This window comes from Suricata suricatta, chromosome 7 (assembly GCF_006229205.1).
Source record: "Suricata suricatta isolate VVHF042 chromosome 7, meerkat_22Aug2017_6uvM2_HiC, whole genome shotgun sequence".
Taxonomy (NCBI): domain Eukaryota; kingdom Metazoa; phylum Chordata; class Mammalia; order Carnivora; family Herpestidae; genus Suricata; species Suricata suricatta.
Window position 1 is genome coordinate 102,046,987 of NC_043706.1, and position 26,621 is coordinate 102,073,607.

Sequence of the window (26,621 nt, forward strand, 5' to 3'; positions counted from 1 at the left end):
GATTTCAAAATGTCTGTTCTGTGGCTAGAGGCTCGGGGTTCAACTACTGATCAGACTCAAGCCCTGCTGTTGGGCAGTGGGCAGCTGTGTTAACAGGATACAATATGGCAGTGTGATGAAGAAAGTATGCCTTGTTTAGTGGAGACCAGGGAGAGGTACCTCTCATCCCCAGGATTCATGTACTTGTGGTCCCACAGTCAAGACATTATGATACATGAGAGAAAGTCACTAAACTTATTTGTAGTCAACCTGAATGTCCAGCCTTGTGGATGAGCCCAGAGACAAAGCACACCTAAGCACATTAGAAACAGGTTCATGGGCTTGAGTTTACGATTATGAGCTCAGTTTTTAAGATTGTATTTCCTTCTTTACCCTTGCTGTTTTAACCTGTCCTTGGTGCAAGAATATCGCATTTTATGACTATTCAGGGGATATATTAAAGTACATTTAAAAGCAAAGCTTTAAAAGACAAAATTCTTACCCTTAAAGGGAATACAATATTATGAATGTCTTTCAGATTTCTTAGAGCTGGAGTTTTAATTCTCATGATCGTAGAAATAAATACATAATGGCTCAAATCTAAATATTTGATTGGACACAGCAGGCTTTTTGTCAGTCTTTTGTCCTGAGAGAGAATATAGACCTTTGCCCATCATCAGAGGGACTATCATCAATCTTGCCTTAGTTCTGTGACTATTCCCATCCCTAAACCTGTCTTTAAATGTGTTCTGTGGAACTGCCTTCCATAGAAGAGAGCTTTCATATTCTACCTTCAGTGACTCAGGGCCCATGGGCTGGCCCCTCTGATGCCACAGACAAAGCCATTGGAAAACAAGAGAACACCTGCCTCCCTCCCTTCCACTGTGCTAACGGCCCTGCTTGCAGGGCAGGAAAACACACATTGAGTCCTGTCTTCACTCTTTTTATTTCTTCATCTTTCTTTTTCTTATGGTAACTCCCACTTTCTACTTTTTATCATAGTTGGGCTTTTTTATTTACATATTTCCTCCCTCCCCCCTCCATTTGTTTATAAGGTCCTTGAAGGTGAGACCTGTGTACCTGGCACACAATAAGCACTGAATAAATTTCTGATGGTTGTATAAATGCAGATGCAATTCATCTTTGTTTCCTGCACGAGATCATGTACACATAGATGCCAAAATGTAGGAAATACTTGAATACATAACTTAATGAATGAAAGGATGAATTTCTAAAGGTGAGTTATGGGGCAAGACAACACAAGTGACCTTTAGTCGTTTTATTATCAGTAAGTTTATTTATTCATACAGGACTCAGATATGGAGCTCTAAAACACCTCTCAAGTATTCTTTTTTGCTCTGGGGATCTAAAGATGATGCAAAATCTTTCCCAGCTCTCAAGAAGCTCAAGTGTCATAGGCATTGCCTCGATACAGATTCATTCATGCTATACTTAGATTTTCAAAGCATCTACACCTTCTTTATATCCTATAGTCGATCTAATATTTTCAGTGAACCTTCCCCCCAAAGCCCTCAAGCTGGCTAAATAGCTGTGGGTGGAGGGGAAAGTCTGAAAGTCTGAAAGTCTGATTTGCTATAAAAATTACTAATTTCTTTCAATTAAAGTTTTTTCTATGGATAGCTGAGTTGCTTTTGGACAAACGCTCAGCCTCTCAGAAGTCCCGTCTCGCTTCTGAGATGTCGTGTGAGTCTGTAGTGTGACCTGGTGACCTGGGGCCTTGTTGGCCCTTTGGCTGCTTTCCCCTGTAGGACAGTGCCCCAGTTGTTGGGTGTATACTTTCTGGATTGGGTACGGAGCCGCTGCTGCTAGATTCTGTGCCTGGCATTCTGCTCACCTCTGCTGTTGACTGCCCACCCCGCCCCCTCCCCCCCAGTGGTCTCCCTCTGCTTGCTGACTGCTCTTCTGATCCTCATGATGCTGCGGGCCTCTAGGCATCTGGCTGTGAATGTGTTTGGTCTCTAGCCTTGACGGTCTCTGCCATGGGGAACTCCTCACCCCACCCCAGGAAGCCAGCCTTCACCCCTTCAAGGAGCACTAAGACTTCTGGCAAAACAGGAAAGGATTCTGGGGAGTTAGAGTGTTCTCTGCTAATGACACTTCACCTCTTGTTGTTCTCTGATGTAGCCTCTTCAGGTTGGTGTGGCTGTCCCAAGAGGAAACCAATGCTTTGCTTTCAGTTTCTTCACTAATTATCTAGCATCCTTTTTCAATCTAGGACTTCAATCCAAAGAGGGCACCTCTGGACACATATAACTCAACACTCACTTTTCTTATGTTAATTTCCTTTTCCCTTCCCACAGTCCATGGTGGGAGCACAAGCGTCCCATCCTCTTCCTCTTTAGCATGGACTCTTTGTCTCACATCCTCCTTCCGAGGGAGAATTACAGAATTTAGAATATTTTCTCTGTCCACGAACCTTACTCTAGATCTTTCTTTGCTAAAGAAGTCAGGAAAGTCAGTTTGGTGTTTGAAAGCTGATGAATGACCTCTATATCATAATAAAGGACCTGTTGTCTTTTCCTTCATGGCTGAGTTTAAAATAGGGCATGACTGAATGGAGAAAACTTAATTTCCAAAAAAATAATTATCCTATTTTGCTAGAAGACAGATGTGTAGACAAATTACCGTGCAGTGTGAGCAGTAGTAATAAGATGAGCTATACACAAATGCTACAGAATTACAGAGAGGAGTGACTGAAGCCACCAGTAACAGAGAAGCCTTTCTGGAGGAGACAGTTCGGTGGAGTCTACAAACCTAGATTTTACTGACAGTATGAATCCCACAGTAAAACAGAGCCACTTGGTTCCCTGGTGACTGTCAGCTCCAGTGGCTCAGGTAGACAGGTTATATAAATAAGTGAGATGCCCTTATATATTTGTTTTCTGTCTGAGTATCAGTTTCCCCTCTTATAAGAATTTTAAAACCTGACTCCTGGTGTGATCCTGGGTATGCAAATGTAACACTGCATTCAGTGGTCCTGGTTCCCCACTGCCCCAGGCAGAAATAATGCAACAAACTATAACACATTATATTGTTCTGATCCTGCATCACCCCAACACCTTCCTCAGTGAAGTTCCTCTGGTCTTCCTGCAGACAGCACTTTCACTGGTTTCCCAACATTCTTAGACTTGTCTGAGATCCCTGTGACAGTTCTAGGACACCCACCACTTTAGCCATGCCTGTATCATGTGATAGTTGCTCAATAAATACCAGCTCCTTTTACTCGCATATTTTCCACTTTGTGTATTCTTTCCATTAATCTCATTTGAGAAAACCAGTCCGTCCTCTTCACACACTCTCACCTTTAGACAGCATATTAAAGAAAAGAAATGACAAACGGTACAGTTGTGTGCAAAGTGATCCATGTGAAAGACCTTGCTTGAGACACAAGGAGGTTAGGAAACCAATATTTCAATTAGTTTTGCCACTGATTGATTACTATATTAACCTCATGTGAGACCATTTGCCAATCAACAAAAGTGAAATCTCATCAACATGAATGAGATGACTTCTAGGTACAAACAAAATTCTTCCAACCCAGTCTGTTTGGGAGTGAAAACTTCCAGGGAAACTGTACAAGCAAATATGGTAATATCCTACTTGGAATCATGTTTTCACAGTGCTAGGAGGAAAACAAACTTTAAAGCCATGCAATTCTGTTGTTTTACATGTAAAATCAAAAGAATTTTCTCCTGTGGTACAGATGGACTGCCTTTTTTGCATTGAACGTGTTCCTGAAATGTTCTTTCTAAATAAATTTTTATAAATAATTTATATTTTTAACACACTGGGAAATATACAGTGTATTTCTTGTAAATTGAAAAATCATTTTGTACTATAAATAGTAACTGTATTTGTTTCCATAGGTATTCTTTCCATATACTGAGTTTGTGAAAAGTGAAACACTCCTATATTTCAATATTATACCACACACAAGATTCATATTTCAGAATTAGTGGCCAAAATGCCTATCTTATTTGGTGGATAAGAGTGAATAGGGCAGAAGAGAAGACATTGGAAGCTCAGCCTGGGATATTCCTAAGGCTTCAATCACAGACACTGTGATTAATCTGTTAACCACTGACTACCTCACACCTCCCAAACGTGCATGCTCGCCACAGTATACAATCGGTGGGATTGTGGGCAAATAGACACTTTGTTAAATGTTTTATTTATTAATTTTGACAGAGAGAGAGCGAGCCAGCACTGGAGGGGCAGAGACAGAGGGAGAGACAGAATCCCAAGCAGACTCGGAGCTGTCAACGCAGAGCCCAGTGCAAGGGGTGGACCCCACGAACCATGAGATCATGACCTGAACCGAGATCAAAAGTTGGGCGTTTAACACAGGAGCCCCCAAATGGACACTTTTAATCCACGTTTTCACTCATTTAAAAAGGAATTGCAAATAGATTTAGGAAGCACCTCTAACTGTGTGAGTGTGTGTGTGTGTGTGTGTGTGAAAGAGAAAAAGACAGGGAGACAGAGGACAGGGAGAAAACAAGACTGAAACAGAAAGAAAGCATGGTATTGAAAACAAGTCTTCTGGTGGCCAAGCAAATACAATTTCAAAGCTCAAATTTTTCTTTACTTTGGAAACGAAACTTCTGACTTACAAGCTTTAATAGAAACTAATTAAATTTTTAAAAGAGTGTTCCAGTATGATTCAGTAATTTTACTACTGGGCATCTATGCAAGAACACAAAAGCACTATGCACCTTTTTGTTTAGTGCAGCATTATTTACAATAGCCAAAGTATAGAAGCAAGGTTAAGTATCCATCAGTAGGTGAATGAATAAAGAAGATGTGGCGCATGCACACGCACACGCACACACACACACACACACACACACACACACACACAATGGAGTATTACTCAGCTGTAAAAAAGAATAAGATCTTGTCATTTGTGACATGTGTAGATCTCAAGGCTATTATGCTAAGTGAAATAAGTCTGACAGAGAAAGACAAGTTCCATTTGCTTTTATTTATATGTGGAATACGAAATACAAAGTGAACAAACAAATAAAAAAACCCCAAACAATTGTAAGTACAGAGAACAAACAGGTGGTTGCCAGAGGAGAGGGGGCTGGGTGATGGAGAAAATAGGTGAAGGAGATTAACAGTAACAAAATTCCTATTATAAAATAAGTAAGTCACAGGATGAAATTACATAATGGGGATATAGTAAATAATGGTGTAATAACATTGCATGGTGACCATGCTCCCTGTAGTGAGGGAGCTTTATATATACAGAATTCTTGAATCACTGGGTTGGATACCTGAAACTAATATAATAATGTTTATCAGCTATACTTCAATTTTAAAAAGTCAGAGTTTTCCAAGTAGCCATGCTTTAAAATCTTGCCAATTAAAGTATGCTCATTGCCTAAATGTGTTCATTTGGCCCTTAAGAGATTTTTATAGGTATGAAATCATTTGATAGAAATTTAGAATCATGTTTTTATTTCAAGTCATCCTCCCTGCCTTTTCCCAAACAAAATCCTATAAGTAACATCACTGATAATTTCTCATACTCATACTTTTCTCCAGATAATTATTTCCCTGGTTTATTGAAACATTAAAGATTATTAATAAGATGAAAGAATAAGAAATTTTATGTGTTGGTCATAAGATTTGAGGATTTTTTAAATACCACTGATCTAGTTTGGGCTTCTTTAAAAAACAATGCTATATTTTATAAAGGATTTAATTAGACAACATAATATGAAAAGATAATGGATTTGAAAAGAGCTAGTTTGTAACAAATAACTCCCCTATTTAGACACTGTAACATGAGAATTAAAAGTAGACAAACTTCAAATGGTTTATCATTAGAAGCATCTTTCTATATAAGAATTCTCTTTACTTTTCAAATAAAAATGTCTTTGAGGTAATAATTTTACTATATAAGATATAAACAAAGTGGTTTGGCAAACATAACGAAATTTATACCTTCAAATTAATAGTATTCCTCAAAGGGCTTTTTAGATGTGTCTACCATTGTTCAAAGTTCATAGAATTTCTTTGACATCTTCAGAGCCAATTTTAAATCATGCAGATTTCTTTATAATTTATCCTTCTTGTGGTTCCCAAAACTATTATCTAGCTTAATCCAGCATTTGTGTTCTTTCCAAAAAATAAAACCTCTCAAAGAATTAGAAGGTGCTTCCATTAAGAATACTTCAGTAAGTGTTCCAAAGGTGATTTCAGAAAGTTCAGAATGTTTTTAAGCAATGAAAGCTTCATTAAACTACACCCATGACCTTCCAGAGTAACTACCTTGAATGACAACAATGTCTGGATTGAATGAATCCCAGTGTGTTAAGGAAAATTAGATAGGTAAACACCTGCACCCCCTGTTCAATAAGTGGCAGTTTTCTTTCCCTTAAAAGAATGCTCATTATTTTCAAGGCATAGCTTTCATTATGCATGAACATAGCTGGTGCAATAGGTAGGACAATGGTCCTTCGAAGGTGTCAGAGATCCAACCCTTTACTAGATATGTTACTTTACTAGACAAAGGGACTCTTGCAGATGGATTAAATTAATGAAGCTGAAATGACGAGATTATCCTGGGTCATCTGAGTGACCTTAGTGTAATCACAAAGGTCCTTTGAAAAGAGGAGCCTGAGTCAAAGGCAGCAGGAGATATGACAGCGGAAGCAGTGGTCAGAGAGTCAGAGAGGTTTCTGAAGATGGCACCCCTGGCTTTGAAGATGGAGTAAGGAGCCACAAACCAGGGAATGCAGGTAGCCCTAGAAGCTGAGACAGGCAAGGAAAGGGATTCTCTCCTAGAGCCTCTGGAAGGCACACAGCTCTGTTAACACCTTCATTTTATGATTTCTGACCTCCAGAATTATAAAGTAATGAATTTGTATTATTTAAGCCACTAAGTCTGTGGTCATTTGTTACAGCAGCAATAGGAAATTAATACAGTTGGAGACAATATTGAATTCCTCCCCACCCACAGGCAGATTTGAAGGTGTGGACCTTTCAAAGGCCCTCTCCAAAAGGAAGCAGAAACACATGGAGCAAGAGCAGGCTTTTTTGTCTCTCTGTGTCAGTGTTCCCGTTTTTAAGAAGAGGATCCTGCCAAGGACCTGTTCCCTCTCAGTGGTTCCTAAAATCCCAGGGATCCCAAAGCCACCTGCACTGGCTCCTTGAAGGAGCCTTCTGATGCTGTTTCTCATGGATAGATGCACTGAAAACTCCTGCATCATGGCTAACTGGCTGTCTTTACAGAAGTGCTCATTTTGACTCCATAGCTACACAAAATTTACCTGTTATAAATGCTTAAAGTACAGGGTGTATTTGCACTTTAAAAAAGAAAAAGTGTGCATAGCCTTTGGAAATGCATTGGAATAGATGTGTTTGTTAAGAAATCATAAATCAGTAAAACCCTATGAGGTGCTTTAAGAATGAAAGGTACAGTCTTGTAGCTGCTGAGACTTCTTAAGACTTAGACTATGAGAATTCTAAAAACACCAACCTCGGGGCGCCTGGTGGTTCAATCAGTTAAGCACCTGACTTCGACTCAAGTCATGATCTCACAGTTTTTGGGTTCAAGCCCCATGTCAGGCTCTGTGCTGACAGCTCAGAGCCTGGAGTCTGCTTCAGATTCTGTGTCTCCCTCTCTTGCTGCCCTTTCCCCACTCATGCTCTCTCTCTCTCTCTCTCTCTATCTCTCTGAAAAATAAATAAACATTAAAAATTTAGTAAAAATAAAAACATCAATTTATGAGAAAATAGCAAGAATTATTTCTGTCCTTCTTCCTGTCCTCCCTCTTGCTTATATCTTCTGGGTCAGAGGCCATTTCCAGTTCAAGATCTCTTGAACAGAAAGACAAAATATATTTGAGCATTTTCTGGAGCTATTGAGTGGAGGGCTGTGTGGTCAGTTTAGGAGTTGTGACATCATCTGGGCCAGAGAATGGGGACAGGATCTAGCAACTGCACAAAGCACTCACCTTCATCTCCTTTGGCCCAAATCATCTCAGTAAGTAGGCTTAGGCAGTACCGGTTACCTCAGTGACAGCAAGTCTCCACAAATGGTTCAGAGAAGCAGAAATGTTTTCATCATTCAGCATCTGCTATCTGCCAGAGAATGAGATAAACACCTTTGGACTTTGCTCTGAGTACCTTCTCAATGAGTCTTTCCTTGACCACCATGTTTACAATCACAATCTCCTGCTCCATCCGCTTGCTTTAGTTTTCTCCATAGTTTCTATCACCACTGACATACTGTGTATTTTACTTGATTGCCACTTCCTACATAAGATTACAAACTCCATAAATGTAAGGAATTTATTACTTTGATTTCTTATTTCCTAGAATACTGTCAGGCATCTAGTAGCTATTCCATAAATATTTTTAAGTGAATTAATGAAATATTTAAGGTGTCCTTCTGTGTGCCATGCACCTTGTAGCTTCACGAAGTAAAACTGAGTGCAAGAGAGAAAAAGTTCCTTCCTTTATGGAAGATAATTGTGTTTTAGCATAATTAAATACAGTTCAACAATACAGAGATCAATGGGAGCCCTGGAAGGGGCACGTGATTCATATTTAGGAAGCCAAAGAGGGCTTCCTGAAGGAAGTGTTGTCTCAACTGAGCTCTGAAAGAGAAGTGTGAGTCGGCCAGGCAAGGGGTAGTGAGATAGATGGACATGGGAACTCCAGGCAGAAGGAACAGCAGGTGCAGAGAAATGAATGAAGAAGGACTGTGACAGGAAGGAACTACAAATGCTTCTGCATGCAGTTTGAAGGAGGAATGGTCAAAAAAGAGAATGAAGCTGGTGACAGACTGTCGTAACCTGGAGGCCGGGTCCAGTGCGCTCGTCCCCGGCCTTCGGGGGTACCTGTTTCGTCTGCCCCGACCAGCAGGGCAGAGAATCATCACGGTTTCTTTTCCTGAGGGAGGGAGAGAAAAAGGGGGCAGGAGAGGGAGACGCAGGGAGTAAAGACAAAACTCACGGTTTCCGATCAGGCGAAAGAGAGAGAGAGCTTTATTCAGAAAACTGTCTCTTATAAAGGTTTCAAGGCCGGAAAACAAGGCAGCTGACCTAGGTCGGTTGCTAGGTAAACAGAGTCAAATGAATATCAAAAGAAACGCCCAGATTTGCCTCAGCAATGCTGGGAAGGGGGAGTTAGCACTAAATAATCCAAAATACGGTTTTGATCTTTTGTGCACCTTGGCCACTCCAGTCTGGCCCAGCATGACAGACGCCAAAGTTATTTTGACCAGGAAATGGCAGTCTCCAGCCTCTAGATGCAAATCTTGTTTACTGGTTCACTCTCCGGAGAGTGATAATCCTTGCCTGAGGCAGACAGAAAACTTGGCAGCCCCCGACAACAGACCACAAGGGGACTTATAAACCACACTGTAAATCACAAATGGATTTGGGCTTATTCCTGAGAGTTTCTAGAGTAGTAATGATGTGATGAAATTTGTAGTTTAGAAAGTTTATTTGCATGGCCTGATAAGGAAGGGGCAGACAAGATAGGGCAAGTAAAGAGGTTCTAGAGAAATGTAGGTGGCTAAAAAGACAGAACTTGGTGACTTATTTGATGTGTGAGTGAGGAAGGATCAATCCATGTTTTATTCACGCATGTGCTCAGCAAATATTTATCAAGCATATATTATATATACCTTTATATGGGTTCTAGACATACAGCATGAAGATCATGTTCTTACCCTCATGAAGCTTCCCTTCCAAGTTATAGTTAGTTTTTATTTTCTTTCTCTCCCACCAGAGCATGAGGGAGTAAGATGCACAAAGATATGAGGAAGAGAGTTCTAAACAGAGGGACAGTATAAGGGTGAAGGCCCTGAGAATGACATGTTCAAGACACCTAAAGAGTGGGTGAAATTACTGGCAGTAAAAGATGACACAGGAAAGAGGTAGGGGTGAGATTGCATAAGGCTAGTTTGTGTTATATTGTATAAGGCTATTGCAGGAGATTAAGGAAAGCAGTTTGGATTTGTTCTAAGGAAAATCTTTAAAATATATAGAGCAGGGGATTGATGCGACCTAATTGTTATTTTTAGACCACTGTGGCTGTGGCCGCTCATGGAGAGTTGACTGTATGAGTGGTCATAGTTAGCCAGTGAGGAGGCCCTAACTTAAAAATGTGTTGACTTGAACCTAGGCACCAACTGTGGAGGTGGCTAGAGGTTGTTGGATACATTGATAAGATAAAGCCAATAAGATTTCCTGAGTATTTGTGTGGAGGAAGTTTGAAAGAAAAAGAAAGGTCAGGAATGATTCCTTAGTTATTGGCCTGAGCCACTGGGTTGTGCCATGTGGTGAAATGAGGAAAATAGGAGAGGAGCTGATAAAGAACAGAAAATGAAGATTCTGCTTTGGTTTTTGAGGTGTGAGCTTCCCATTAGACATCTAGGCAAACCTTGGTATAGATGGCTGGGGATATATATCTGGAGTCCAGGGAGAGGTGGGAGCTGGGATTATTAATTTGGAATCATTTTCATATAGATGGTGCTGAGAGTTATGGTCTGATCACATCACCAGTGTTGTGAGTATAAATGGAGAAGAGAAGGAAACTGAAAGCTGAGCCCTGGGACATGCAAACATTGAGAGACTAGAGGGAAAGTAGGCTAAGGAGAGGCCACTGTGGTAAGAGGAGAACCAAAGAGTATGTCAGACGCTGGAAGCAAGTCAAGGCAGTGTTTCTTTTCTTTTTTTTTTTTTTATGTTTTATTTATCTTTGAGACAGAGAGAGACAGAGCATGAGCCAGGAGGGGCAGAGAGAGAGGAAGACACAGAATCTGAAGCAGGCTGCAGGCTCTGAGCTGTCAGCACAGAGCCCGATGTGGGGCTCGAACCCACAAACGTGAGATCATGACCTCGCCGAAGTCAGAGGCTTAACTGACTGAGCCAACCAGGTGCCCCTCAAGGCAGTGTTTCAAGAGGGAAGGAGTGAGCCTTAGATATCAGGGTTCATGCTTGAGACCTGAGCAACTAAGTCTCCAGTGGTCCCATTCAGCAAGGAAAGAACTACATGAGGAGGGACAGTTTGGAGACAAAGGTATGAGTTATGTTTGAGCCATCCTGAGCTATAGGTATTTTTGGTACATCCTCTGCAGTCTCCACAGGAGACTTTGGAGTTTAAGAGATGTGTCCAGATTTGAGATGTAGATTTAGAAGTTCTCAGTATAGAGGTGACTTTTATGTGTGTGTGTGTGTGTGTGTGTGTGTGTGTGTGTGTGTTTGAGAGACAAAGAGAGAGACAGCGCACACAGCAGAGGGTCAGAGAGAGAGGGAAATACAGAATCTGAAGCAAGCTCCAGGCTCTGAGCTAGCTGTCAGCACAGAGCCCGACATGGGGCTCGTACCCACGAACCTTGAGATCATGACCTGAGCCAAAGCCAGGCGCTTAACCAACTAAGCCACCCAGACACCTCTAGAGATGACTTTTAAAGCTGTAACAGACATCTTTCAAGGTAATCGTGTAGAGATGAGAAACAAGAGTTGATCTGGACCCATTTTGTTCTTTTTGTCCCTCAAAGTTTCCATGTCTGAGGGCTCAGTCCCTGGCACTCTCCTTTTCACATTCTATATGGCAAAATCCTGAAAGCACAGCATATGAGAAACAAGAGTTGATCTGGGAACCCATAGACCAGGAGCTCACTAAGAGTCTCAGAAGGATGAAGTGATGGACAGGGAGCTTGGCAGGTAAGGGCATCAGCAGGAGGGAGTGTCAGATGTTGCATTGAGCAAAGTATGTGCTAAACGTCTGTGCTCGGTTCAAAAACAGGGAGTATATTTTTGGGCGATTTTAATGGTTCCTGGGGAACAGAACCCAGATTGCACTGAGTGGTTGAATGATGTTGAGGGAGATGGAAGCAGTGGCTGAATGCAACTCTTTGCAAGACATTTGGCAAGAAAGGAAGTAAGAAGTGGGTGACAGCCAAAGACTGGCATATATAGAACGTGAAAAGGAGAGTGCCAAGGACTGAGCCCTCAGACATGGAAACTTTAAGGGACAAAAAGAACAAAATGGGTCCAGAAAAAAAAAACTCAGAAAGGGCAGAGAGGCAGGTAGACCCAAAAAAAAAAAAATGCAGATAAAGCAGGAAAGGAGAGGATCCAATGGGAGAATCATTAGTAATGCCAAATGCTGCAGAAGGTTTAGTCAAAGCTGTAGCTTTGGTGATCATGGCGAAGAGAGGTGTCAGTGTTGCTGTATCTTGAGGAATGAATGGAGCCAAGATACCAGAGGCAGTGGCTGTAGATGAATCTTTCAGAAAGTTGGCTGTGAAGATGGAAAAATAAATAGCTACAGAGCAAGTGGGCCTCAAGGGTGAAATCAGCACAGATTTCAAAATGCTATATGGCAAAGGAGAATAGCCAACAGAGAGGAAGGATCGAGAGAGATGTGGGCTAGCTGCTAGAAGCAAGGCCTTGTGAGGAGCAGAAGGTCTTTTTCCGAACAGAAGACAGAAGGTTCAGGGCCAGGCAGGTTCTAGAGCACCGCTGGCTGTGAACCTCAGGGAAGAAATGTGTGTCCATTGGCCTCCGTCCACTTGGACAGAGATGTAGAACATTTTCTTCTCTGTGGTGTCTCAAGAATCTATAGCAATGCTGAACATGCAGTGGGCATCCAACAGAACATCTGTTGAATCAATAAATAAATGAGGAGTAGAAGGTGATGAAAATCTGATTTTTGTCTTTTCTTTTTTTAACAAAACCTGGAATGGTTGAGTTAAACCTAGAAATAGAGTCCAAAAAGTACAAGATGTTCTCCTGTAGCTTTTGAAAGTTTTTCCCTGCTGTTTTAATGCTAGGAGGAATCAAAAGTAATGCAAAATTAATGTAGAATTAATATTTTATCAGAAAACTTTCATTTCCTTCAATATGTGCTTTGAAATGTGTGCTTTCTTTAATGTTGTTAATGTTCTTATGTTCAATGAATTTTATAAATAAGAAATATGAGTTAGTAGTGCTTGCCTGATTTAAGGCACTCAAAGATAGTCACACAGTATCAAAGACCCATCTCTTAAACCAAACTATCCTAATTCCTTTTTTCCTTTGACTAAAATGTTGGATATGTAAGAAGAAGAAAAACATTCTAATAGGTTTGTGATTGTCATCCTGGGAAGAGGTATCATATCACAGAGTGGATGTGGATGAATAGATGTTTTCAGCAAAATATAACCATACTTTATGCTGAAATGACTGGAAAAGCAGCAGTTTCCACTCTGATGATACAATTCTAATTTTTGTACAGTTTTTCTCATAACCTGCACCTTATTTAATATAAAAGATGCAGGCAACCAGTGATTATGTTTTCAATGCCCTCAGAGTCTGCCCACTCTCCCAGAGTGCTCGCACTGGTAGGATGAGCACACCAGCCTGCTAGACTGAGTTGAAGGTGACCCAGCCTAGACCAGTGTTGTTTATAACTGGATCCTATACAGTTTCTACCCCACCTGGACCTTGACTGCTTACACTTACTTTATAAAAGAAGAGTGGCAGACCTGGGATCACCTCTGGCTTTGACACTTACCACTGTGTGATCTAAAGTTACTTGTTATCTTTAATACTCCACTTTATCATCTGTAAAGTGGAAGGAACAAGAACCTAAAATTCTGCCTGTTATATTGTAGACATTTAGTCAATGTGAATTCCTTGCTTTCTGCTTTTAAAATCCAGTTTACTGATAATCGGAGCTCATTCTTAAACCTGATTAAAGTGCCAGTGATGCTCACCCAGAAGGACTTTGTCTTCTGGGACAGCTCTGCTGTCACCTGAGGCAGATTCCTCTGCAGCCAAGCTAGAGAGTATGTGTCTCCTAATTATCTGTCTTCCAGTGGTCACCTAGATTTCAAGGTACTTGCCCCAGATTTTCAATGCATGGTAGTGTCTTTCTTTCCTTTCCTTTCATTTTGTCTCTGAGAGTTGAGGCCCAAGAAGCCAAGTGAATATATTTTAACAACTAGACAGTTCTGATGGGCTGGCACAAGAAGACAGAAAATTCACACGTTTAAATCCTTACCAGTAGAAACAAGAAAAAGTTTGGTGAAAATCTTTTTTTTTTAAGTTCTAGAAATAGGACATTTCCTGGAAAATGGCTGTCATAAAATCAGCACAATGACACATTTTATTAGTTTGGCTCTCTTGGGCAACATGATGGAAGCATGACTTCATCCAACATGAATATTTTAAGACAATAAAATCTAAACATTAAGTTCTAAGGTATAGGGTTGTGGGGGTGGAGGTGTCTTGAACAGAATAACTCTGAGAGGAAAAAAAATCTGGAGAGGTGGAGAGAGTGAGTGTCTACCAGAAAAGTCTGTTCCTGATAAAAGATATTTTCATTTGGATTTTCAAATGCCTCTAGAATGGGTGGTACATGCCCTGGCCACTGAATTAAAATGGGTCTTGATTGCATGTGAATGTGCATTTCCCAAATTATATTCCACTCTCTTCAGCTGGACTGTCTGCCAAAAAAAGGACTTTTGTTGTGTCTGTGATACTGAAGATTGTCTTTTTAAAGATCCTTCCCTGTTAATGCTTCAGTTTTACTCACCGGAGATGAATTTATAATACATATCACTTTTAGAAACACGGGAGAATTGCCAATTAGAATCAGAGGAGGGGAAGGTAGGGAAATGTTCTTTTTCCTGGAATCACCTACTAGTTGCCTCAGGTTTAGCCTCTGACAGCTGGGCCCTGCGAGGGGAGCTTTTTCCCTGTGAATAGCCGGAGGGGAGCGCTAATGAGGAGCTGAAGGCTGGCAAGGAGTCTCTTTTTGGCAGACAATTAGAAAAGAGGGATGAGATCACCTCCTCATTATGCTCTACTGGAATGGGAGCAGTTGGGTAGCGGTTTTTTGTTTTGTTTTAATTTTTTTACAAACCATCTGCTTCCCTTGAGAAAGACTGATCTGACTCTTGTAGATTTTTTACACTCTCATAACATGTGTTGTTGTATATATTTTGAAAGCAGTATATGCTCAAGAGAGGAAATTTGGAAACCACAGAGAATTTGGGTGATGGGGTTGTGACGATTCAGTTATCTTATCCAAAGATGACCATTGTTAACGTCTTATTCTTATAGATTCTGCTTTTCTCCTTCCAGAGCTTTAAAGATTTTATGGCTGATATTATGATATGTAGATCTTTAATCAAGAAATGAACTTTTACGTGAATACACACACACACACACACACACACACACACACACACGTATCAGCCAAACCAAACATGGTATAGAAGGATAGAAGGAAGGTTGGAGGGACTCCAGTTTTCCCCATAAAACCACCCAAGCCTAGGGGGATGTTCATTCTTTCTGAACACTGAGAGAATAGAAGAAAATTCTCCTTTTTCTCCATTCCTTCTTACTTCACCCCAAAGAGGAAGTAGCTAATTCAATATCCAATAGGGGACTTTACCACTTGGTGGGGTTATTATGCCTTAATAGGAGAGTAAAAGGAGGAAAACCCTGTCATCCAAGTATTTCATTTCTGCCTGCTCTCTGGATTGGTAAGGACTGCCCCTTGCTAGAAGGACCACGGAGACAGGGTCCATGGCTTGATGGCCATTTTCTCCAGTATATCTGCCTAAGAAAGATGAGGCTAAGTCAAAATTGAAGTGGGAGATAGGAGACTACTGTCTTCTACAAATCAGGTCTAATGTCAATAGAGCTGGTGCTTGATCTCCATTTGGTTTTTTGGTCCCTTCCGTGACAGAGTGAAATTGTCAATACTCAACCAATTTAACCTACAAAAATAGCCAATCCAAATGGGTCAAGCTACTATTTTATGCCAGATAGAATCTGGAGGAGAGCAGAAGTAAGCGATTAGAGCCACAAATATGCAACATTAAAAAAAAAAAACAGTACAGGTAACATTTTAGACACAAAAGACAGCCTCTAAATACAGGCATTTTATCAGAGTGAAAACATGATGCTATCCTCAGTTTTTCTGAAAATATTTAAGCCCCATAAGCTGGAGCTAAAGGACAAACCCTACTGCATATTTAGATCATAGCATGGGAATGTTCTGGAGATTTCTTGAAATCTCCAAAAATAGGCATATTTTTTTATTCGCAGAGCGGTTCTCCTCTCCAAAGTGCCTACACTGCTTTGTCATCTTCATCATGTTACAAAGCGTATAAGAAAACATACAATAGCATGATAGACTAACTTTATGACACTTATGTTGCTATGGTGTTTGTTCCTTCTCATGAATTAAAGTAACTCTTTGAAAGGGATAAAATCTAAGTCACAAATTTGGTCTTTTAGAAGAAATCATGTTCTGCTTTCATGGAAAGGAGGAGCCTCCTGGTCTTTTTCTGTACCTCTAGGCAAAGCTACTCATTCTTTTCAAAATAAAATGAATTTTGTTTATACTTCAGATTAATTTGGTGAAACTGTGTAACTAACTCAGAGAAAAAACTTAATAGCCTAACATGTACCATTTACTTTAAGTGCTATATGACTGCCTGCATTTTCTGTTTTGATTAAAACAAACAAACTCTACCACATTTACCTGAAATCAATGTGACTGTGCCCTTTTTGAAACATATAATTTATCTCCAGCTGATATTTTACAATAACTATAATAAAATGCAGATATCTGTGGGCCATCTGGGTGGCTCAGTCATTTGAGCATTCGACTCTTGATTTCAACTCAAGTTATGATCCCAAGGTCATCAAGCCCTGCATCAGGCTCCATGCTGAGTGTGGAGCCTACTTAAGATTCTCTCTCTCTTCCTCTGCCCCTCTCCCATACTCACATGCACACTCTCTCTCTGAAATAAAAATAAGCAAATAAATAAATAAAATAAATACAGGGATATAAATTCAAAATTTCCTTTAAAGTTCTATAAGAGTTTGGAGAAAAACACAGATATACCCCACAAGACTTACTTTAAAATAACCACAAATCCAGGAACAAATGGAGGAGATATCAGACCATTTTGCAGTAAGCACATTTTTCTGGACTCAGTCTAATAAAACTGAATTTCTTCACCAACCAGTACCAAACACCTTTTCTAGATGTTTCATTAGCAGTAACAACTGCATAAAGGTGAGAGAGGACAAGAGAGAGAGAGAAATGATGCAGCAACCTAACAATAAGCACATTATTGGCAGATTACCATGATATCATATCACAAGTGAGGTTGTTGGACTTTGCATAGTTAAGAGATATATCAAGGGGAGGATTTATATTTTTTTTCATTATTTAATCACCTTGCATGGATTTTGAGTGTCATGTAGAACAATTACATTTAACTATCACAACGTTATAATTCCATGCTGGTGATTATGCAGCGAATTTCTGTGTAAGTCAGAGATGTATCATCACAATCATCTAAGTACCAATTGGCCTCAACTAGTCCAGTTATGTAGTGGTTCTGAGTTCTACCACTTGAATTTATTCACAAATACATTATAGAGACATAGACACACATCAATTAAATATACTCACAGATAAAAGCATAAATACACATCAAGTAAAGGTGAAGGGGTAAAACTCATATTTTATACAAGAAGTAAGTTTAATAAAATTGGTGGAATGACAGGTGAGAAAGTTGTGGGAGCAGCAGAATTAGAGACAGAGTAAGGCCAGAGAAAGTTCATTATTTTTTATTCAGCAAACATTATTGAGCATCTACTAAATTCCAGGTTCTGAGCAAGACCGTGAGGGAAAATATGGTAAGAGAGGAGTGACCATGTTAGAGAAGGGGAGGGACTAATGAGTGAACATGAAAACCAGAACGAGTGTATCTGAATCCAGATGGAGGTGGTCTGGGGAGTGTTGGTAAATGAAATTAGCACAGAAAAGAAGAGAAAAGCTTGAGTGGGTATTGGTAAGAAGAGGGGATTGGGATTTCAATCACTTTGAATGTGACTGAAAACTGCAAGGGAAGATCCATTGATAAGATATTGGCTGAAGCTAAAAAGACAAGGAGGGAGAGAAAGGAGCAAAAAGCTAAATGAAGCTGCGATTCTCCAATGTGAACTTTAAAAAAATGTCATGTTATTTAATATTGACTTCTGTTGTCCTAAAGCAATATCAATACAGACTTCTTTTATTATTAAATAATGTTTGGAAGCTGCACTTGAACTCTGTGAATACTAGGAGTCCAGGAACTAGTATTTTGCCTCAGCTCTGGCACTAATTTGCTTTATTATTGGAAGCTCAGTTTTCCTAGTCATGAAATGGGTATAATCATAACTCCCTTAAAGTGTTATTTTGGAGATAAAGTAGAAATAATGTGTTTTGCAAACTGTAAGGATAAACTTAACACAACCTACTGTAAATGTTATTAAAAGCTACCAAGTTCAAATAATAATCCTGGAGCTCTCACCGTGGCTTCAGAGAATGTTCCCTGGCCATTGAGCATGGCATGTCTCAGTGCCTCCATCAATACAATAAGGTAATTTGGGATCAGACACCTCTCTGGTAGGTATCATCTAAAGACTAATGACATGGAAGAATTTGTTTAAATCTTTAGGAGAAAAAAGATGGAAATCTAAGGTTGTAATGAACATGTTTCTTTCCAAATTGTTCTTAATGTTCTTTGAGATTTTTCAAAGCATAATAAGAATGAAATCTTGCCGTTTGCAATGATGTGGATGGAGCCAGAGAATGTAATGCTAAGTGAAATGGGTCAATCAGACAAATACAAATACCATATGATTTCACTCATATGTGAAATTTAAGAAATGAAACAAATGAGCAAAGGGGAAAAAGAGAGAAAGAAGCAAACCAAGAAGCAGACACTTAACTATAGAGAACAAACTGATGATGACCAAAGGAGAGGGGCTGGAGGATGGGTTGGACAGGTGATGGGGACTAAGGGGTGCACCTGTTGTGAGGAGCACCAGGTGTTGTATGGGGTGTAGAATCACTGTACTGTACACCTGAATATATGTATGTCAACTAACTGGAATTTCAGTAAAGACTTAAAAAAATAAACAGAAAAGGGGAAAAGATAATTATGAAATAGTATTCATTTGTTTATTTTTTGGTGTTGATATTTTAAATTTTCTTTTTGGATATAGAAATGTATGCAAAGAAAGTACATCTACTAAAGATTAATGACAGAATCAGAAGGGCTTTTGCCCTTTTTAACAGTCCCCATCTATAACAGTGGCGTCTATTATCATGCTTCTCTCTTTTGTTACTCCAACAACCACTTCGCCAAGGAGTTAAGCTACCAGAAAACTATTGGAAAATTATTTGGTCAGTATGTTTCATGCTATATGACCACAAAGGAAAGGCTAAGCCAAAAATCACTACAAAGTAATAGCCTGTATACTAACATAAGCTCCCAAATGTTTATTTTTTTCTGTAGTTACAGACGCAGTGATAAGATCTCTACCTGTAGAAATTTCTATCATTGATCTTTATTAAAATATTGTTTTAAAAAAATGAGAGAACTCCCACTGATACCAATAGCTTGAGTGACCTTGACCACATCACTTCATCTCTTGAAACTTCTGAGTCTACAGCTTTTAAATAAAAGCAGTGGAGGGGTCAAGATGATTCTAAACTGAAGGGTACTTGTAAATGTGTATGAGCATTTTTTTAGTGGCCAGTGCTCAGTGATGCAAAATGCCCTGCAGAGAACATGGGACGTTCCTGCAAAACACACTGCCACACCCAAAACGTCAGCAGCAGTCTGAATTGTCCCTAATGTCCATTCTGACAGTCAGTGATACCAAGTGCCTGTCCGTTCAATAATTCATTCTGACACCCCTTGTTGATTCTTCCCTACTGTATACTGGGGACCAAGCTTCCCTAGATAAATGTTCTAGAAACCCTGGCTTAAATTGTATCCTTCTTTATCTTTTCCCCTTCCTTTTAAAGGTCTTCCCCACCCACAGGACCATATGACATGTACAAATAAGGATTTTTCAGCTCAACCTGTTAAGGCAATAGATCCCAGGACTTATCAAGTATTTTGGAGTTTCTAATGACATTGAGAACCAAAATGGCTCACTCAGTCCTCCCCAAAGATTGAATGATGGCCTGGTTTGCCTTTAATATCTCATGAATGGAGGGGTGCCTGTGAGTTGGTTAAGCTCCTGGCTCTTGATTTTGGCTCAGGTCATGTTCTCTTGGCTCGTGAGTTAGAGCCCCACATCAGGCTCTGTGCTGACATTGCAGAGCCTGCTTGGGATTCTCTGTCTCCCTCTCTCCCTCTCTCCTGCTCATTCTCTGTCTCTCTCTCTCTCAAAATCAATTAATAAACATTAAAAAATATTTAAATAATAATTCAGGAATGGAAGTCTTCAGCCCCACTGACCAAGGGCTTCCAGCTAGACAATGAAACCCAAATTATAGACTAGGTAGCTAAATATTTCAACTGTCAATTCAGTTATTTCTAATTGTTAAAACAAAACACCACCTGTTTTACACCCAGTGAACAGTTTTCACTGGCAGACTCAATGTCCTAATATACTTAAATGGCATTTGAGGCCAGTTGTACTAACTGCCTCAGAGCATTTTACCATATCAAGTAGGATCATTAACTTGCTAATTAACTGTGCAGTGAGCAAGCTCGCGGTGGTGCAATCCTATCAAGCCGCTGCCCTGATACAGAGTTCCTCCGGGAGTGCGGTGACCTCCAGACTCAGCCCCAGCCCTCGCGCTGTTACTCAGCATTCACGTGGCCCTTCTGCCTTATCTCACAGCACCCCCGGAGACAGCTTACAATTCTGGTTGCTTGTGTTGCAAAGGAAACTGATGCACAGAAAAGGGTGAGGTTCTGCCAGACCACAAAAAACTTTTGGTATAGAGGGGATTGATTCCAAGTGACACTTTACAGAGCCAGAAAGTCATGCTGATGGTCAGGGATGCTATGCAAATAAACAAACCTTTTTCATCCTTTCATGAATTTTGGATGTTATTGATTATTTAAAATCGTGCATGTACTTGTTCAGTCCCTATCATTAGATACTTCTCATAAACACAGCCGGGTCTAAGTAATGAGAATGTAGTCCTGTTTTCATAGACCTCTGGACACGTGGGGAAGTCAGATGTTGTGGCAGTAATTCTGTCCTCATTAAGTATTACTGCAATTGACACTATAAAGGAAAAGTACAGGATATAAGAAAAGCATTGATGGTCCTGACCTAGCCTGGAGACCTGAGAGGCCTTCTTGAGAAGGCAGTAAATTAAGTGCAAGCCTGAAGGAAAAGGAGGCAGGAGTTCAGGAAGTGAGTGGGACATTCCAGATGGAGGAGGATGCATGATTGAAGACCCTGAGGCAGAAAGGAAAGGTTTATTCGAGTAAGAGAGGATACCAGTTTAGTCCAGGTGGCAAAAATGGGAGAGAGTGGCCTGAATGGATTTGAGAGATGTTTAGAAGATGAAATTGACAGAACTCGGTGGCCAACAGTAAGAGTGGAGGAGGGATCCCTGTCCTGCATCTGACTGCTGGGTGGGGGAGTCACTTGTTTAGGGTTCCAACAAAGGAGCAGTATGAGGCAGTGGGCCAGGATCACCAGTTTCTCAATCAGTACATGGAGTTTGAAGTCCTATGCGATAGAGTTTGTCCAGTGGAGACCTTGCCTCACATGGGGTATCCAAAGGTCACTGTATCTTACTAGGGTGTAGTAGAAACAACCCGTTCTATGGAGCCCAGAGCATGAGTTGGGAAGCATGGTGCTAGACCAGCATTGAGGCCCTTGTAACTTAACAAAATGTTTTCTCATGTATTAAGTGAGAGCTTCACAGTGATCTTTGGGGGAATTCAGAAGATTATTGTCTTCATTATACTAGTCGGACAATGAGGCTTCCTGAATTTGTGATTCGCCTACAGTCAGACTACTCTAAGTAGGATCTGGTACTCAAACTGAACTCTCCTGATTCTGGGCACAAAGTTCTTCTCATTTCACCACATTAACTTGCTACAAGATTGAGGCCAACTCTCTACCAAGTCTTTGGGTTTTGTGTCACATGGAATCTCATTACTAGCACAAAATGTATAAGAAATGAAATAAAAAAATTTTTTTCTACACTCTGTTTATACTTCCCTCTCTTACTCTCTTTAGTCCTTTTTACTACAGTATTTTTTAAAGTCTTTGCAAACTTGAGAGTATTATTTGTTTTTATATTTAGAACAAATATTTTTAAAAGTAGTGAGGAGGTAGTTCTTTGGGAGAAATTAAGTTCAACTGTTGTCTAAATTCTACTAATTTATAAAACATGATAAGACCTCTGTCCCCTCACCTCCCATTCCCAAATAAATAGTGGAGCCATCTAAAATGGCTCAGCATTCTCTCCCTCATGTAAAGGAGATCTAGAGGGAAAGTCCTGGCACTGACAATTTGGGAGGCAGAGCTGCCCTGACCAGTAAGGGCAGGCGACTCTTCACCACCAGCCTCTCTTATCCATTGGCCTCTTCCCTTTCCCTCGAAACTTGGAGGGTGTTTAAGTAAAGTTAGTGTTTGTTTTTATCTTTATTTTAACCGAATCAGCTCTGGGTCTATACAAAAACAGAGATTCAGTGTAAATAGCTTTTGTACAGGGCTAAGTTGATTTTTCTTTATTACGTGGAAAGTGTCCCCCTGACCTCCTGTTGTTGTTTACCTCCCTCCTTTCCTATAGCTCTTGGACTGTTTTGTGATCCCGGTGGTGATTTTGCTCTCCTGGTTCTTCCTGCTGATCCGGTACAAGGCTGTGCATTTCCTCGGCATCTTTGTCTGCATCCTGGGAATGGGCTGCATGGCAGGAGCAGATGTGCTAGTGGGAAGGCATCAGGGAGCAGGTGAGTGTCTAGGTGTTTCCCACATTATGTGTCTGTGTGGGTAAGCCAAGGCAAGACAGAATATTCGTGGTGGGGTAGAAACTGGGAAACTGGTCTTCTCAGTGTCTGCGTCTTACTCATGTTTGTTCCTTGACACCTAGAACAATTGACACATGAGAGGTGCTTAATCCATGTTTCTTGAGTGAATGAAGGAAGCAAAATACAGATTTTCTGCCCTTTTTATGTGCATTCAGGAACATTTAGATGGTATTTAAAGCTGAGTCAGGACCTATTTGAAGGATATTTTGCAGGCCCTTACTAGTTGGCCCAAATCTGCTGGTTAGAAATGGTGTCAGTGGGTCACTGGGGCCTTCCCCACACCTCACCCTCCAGCTCTTTATTTCTCAGGTCAGAGAAAGACTGAGCTTTCAAATAATTAGGTGGAGATTGTTTATAAGTTAAGAGTGTATATTTGTAGTTTGAAGACTAGATACTTCATATTTTTATGGAGGAGAGCTAAATTTAGTCTCCTTGTGCATGGTTTTTGTTTGTTTATTTGTTTGGGGGTGGGGAGGATTGTGGTTATCAATCACATCTCTTAGACCTGACAGGTAAAGCTTCAAGATTTCCTCATCAAATTGCTATGAATCTGATGGGGATCCCTGATCCAGGAAGGTTTCCAGAGGACCCTTTTTAAAGCATTGTGGTTCTTTAAAATGTACAAAAATTTTTATGGTACATAAGACTTTAGAGGACAGAAAAAATAATCTCCTTTTTTAACACCAAGAATGAGATAGAAAGTATTTATATTTTGGGGAACCTGGGTGGTTCAGTAGGTTAAGCAGCCAACTTCAGCTCAGGTCATGATCTCGCAGTTTGTGAGTTCAAGTCCTGCATTGGGCTCTGTGCTGACAGCTGGGAGGCTGGAACATGCTTTGGATTCTGTGTCTCCCTCTCCCTCTGCCCTCCTCAACTCATGCTCTGTCTCTGTCTCTCTCAAAAATAAATAAAATGTAAAAAAAAAAAATGTAAAGAAAGTATTTACATTTCTATAGTTCTTGGAATTGGCCTTTCTTCCAGAGAATTAGATGATAGTCAAAATGGGACATTTCTTGTATTGAGACTAGGTTGTAGGAAGTACCTGAAATAAATACAGTTTATATTTTTAAGTCGCACCATAGTACATTACAGCTGAAACAGACCTTGTTCGGCAGCTTTATATATGACATACAAGAATACCAAGATACAGGGAAGCCAGGTGAGTTCCCAGGGTCACAGAACTGAGAGAGCAAGGTCTAGGACCAAGGCTCTTGACCTCTGGGACAGGCTTCCTTTTTTTTTTCTAAATCTCTGGGGGCTAGAGATACAGCACAGAGCAAAGGAGAGATAGTCTTGGGCCTCATAAACATAATCAATTCCATCTGAACATATAGGCTAAAACTATGTACACCGGTTTTTCCCAAATTCTCTTCTAGGAAACACTGGTTCTGTGGAATATCAATATATGTCATATGAAAAAGTCAGTTTTATGCTCTATACCCATAGTGATCCTGATATGAATAATCTCTTTGAACCAATCAGAGAGTATTTTTGTCTGACACAATGTGGCTAGTTGCTCTAAAGCCATAATTTGATTACATTTTCTCAGCTTTACTTGTAGGATGTAAACATAGACTAAGCAGAAAGACGTACCCTTACTTATGAAAATTCTGCTTTGCTGAACCTTAGCCATTGCCCCCCAGCGATCATCTTGCATTTCCTAGTCAAGGAAGACAATTGCCCTCATAAATTTGGATGTTTAAGCCCAGAATGTTAAACTAAATTGAATTTATTTCACTAGAGAGTATTCACTACTCCTGAAAAAAAAAAATGTTTTCTTGATTTCAAATGCGTTAGGAAAGCAGTAATACTATTAAAGAAAAGAAAGAAGTAAGTCCATTTGAGGGTCTTTCAAAAGTAGCCATTTTTTTCATTATTTAAAAAAATTTTAAGTTATTTATTTTGAGAGAGACAGAGACAGTATGAGTCGGGGAGGGGCAGAGAGAGGGACAGAGAGAATCCCCAAACTCTCAAACTCACAAAACTGTGAGATCAGGACCTTAGTTGAAACCAACAGCCCAACACTTAACTTACTGAACCACCCAGGTGCCTTAAAAGTTGTCATTTTTAAAACAATGCAGAGTAGCTCAAACATACTAGAGTAGATTTTAACTGTGTAAGACTCATAGCACCATCCTTTTTGTGACATATGAAGTACTCATGTTAACAGAATTACGATTTATCATCATGGAGGAACTTTCATGCTAGGCAACAATGCCCAAGTACATGATATGATATTCTAAGGGAAGCCCAAATATAGGACCCAAGGGCTTATTTGACAAAATAAATGAGGCACCAACTTAAGCCACCATATAAAATATTTTGAAAGAAGAAAAAAGACAACTAGTTTTAAGGACAATATAATCTTAAAATTGGTGTGCATCATTATGCAAAGTATTCCATTTGTTATCACCTTAATGGTAGAATTGGTTCAATTTTATTACTTAGCCAGGGACAAAACTTTAGCAAAATACTTCAGTCACTCACAAGAACTTCAGTCAGGCATTCAACTCAATATAAATTGTCATCACCCTATCAAGAGCTTTTCATAGGAAAAGGGAATGCCTGTCTCAATTCTTTTGTATTGCTTAATCCATGGTTCACCTTAGCTTGGGATTTTGAAAATTCTTTCCTCAAGCAAAATGATAATGGCCTGTTCAAAGTTACATTGACTTTATGATAATTAAAGTAATTGTTCTAATTCTCCTTGATAGAATGTTTCTTCATCAGCTACCCAGGAATTCCTCATCTTGATTTAAGCCTTGCTAAAGGAAGCTTCTCAGATGGCAGCAGGCTCTTCAGATAGGAACTGTAACTGTCAGGTGCACAGTGATGTGCCGGACACCATGCTTCTTAGCAGGTTTGCCCACGGCAGACGGAAGTGGAGAGAAGGGATCCGCAGCCTTTCAGCCGGCTGGGTGCACGGCACAGAGTGGGAAGGGAAGGTTAGAAAATCAGAAGATTAATAAGATAAACCCAATTCAAGTAGATCTTATTATAAAATGTATTTCTTGCTTTTCAAAATATCATCTTTCTACCATAATACATGTATTGCATCTCATAGTTCATTTATTAAAGATATTAGATACATATAGCAACATTTTCTTCCAATTATTAGGCAAAATTGTAGTTATTTCAAGGAAGAGAAAATATTTTCAAGAAGCATTATCTCATTTAATACCCCTAACTGTGCAAAGGAAGTTTTCTTATTCTTCCTTTTGCAGCTGAAGAAATCAAGGCTAAGGGAGATCAGAAGTGTGTGCAAAGGCACATCAATACTAAATGGTGTGGCCTAGATGTGAACTCTAGCCAATATTCTTTATGCTACACCACTTAATACTTATTTTTCTATAATTGTGACCCTTATAAGAAATGTACAGCTGTTCTATTATAGGAAATTAGGATAAATGACTGTCCCAGATTGCCCAGAATGAAGGGGTTCCCTCAGATGAGGGAATTTGGTGCAAACACCAAGAGAGTCCCAGGAAAACAAGGTGGTTGATTACATTTACAACTCAAAAATATTCACTGGGATGGGCTCATTTTCATAAATCACATTATAGTCTTTCAACACCCCTGAATAGTATAATCCACCATTTATTTCTTGAATAATAATAAGTAGTAGTTTTAAGTAATCTTCCCTATTCTTCTTTCACCACCACACAGACACAAATGTCCCCCCAAACATGGTGTTTCTAGCACTTAAACAAAAATCTAATAAGGAAAACCAATTCTTGCAAAGCAGTTATGACTCTGTTGATTAGAATCAAGAAGCAAACCAAAATGAGAAATGGCCAGC

The 26,621-nt window shown here is 39.9% G+C and overlaps 1 protein-coding gene across 1 annotated transcript in view; it reads left to right on the plus strand.

Annotated features, from left to right (window-relative positions):
* The window catches only part of SLC35F1 (solute carrier family 35 member F1), a 182,126-nt gene that overhangs the window by 110,230 nt on the left and 45,275 nt on the right, over positions 1-26,621 (plus strand). Inside the window, exon 5 of the mRNA XM_029943216.1 lies at positions 22,585-22,744. Within this exon, the coding sequence (XP_029799076.1) occupies positions 22,585-22,744 (160 nt within the window). The remainder of the gene's footprint in view (positions 1-22,584; positions 22,745-26,621) is intronic.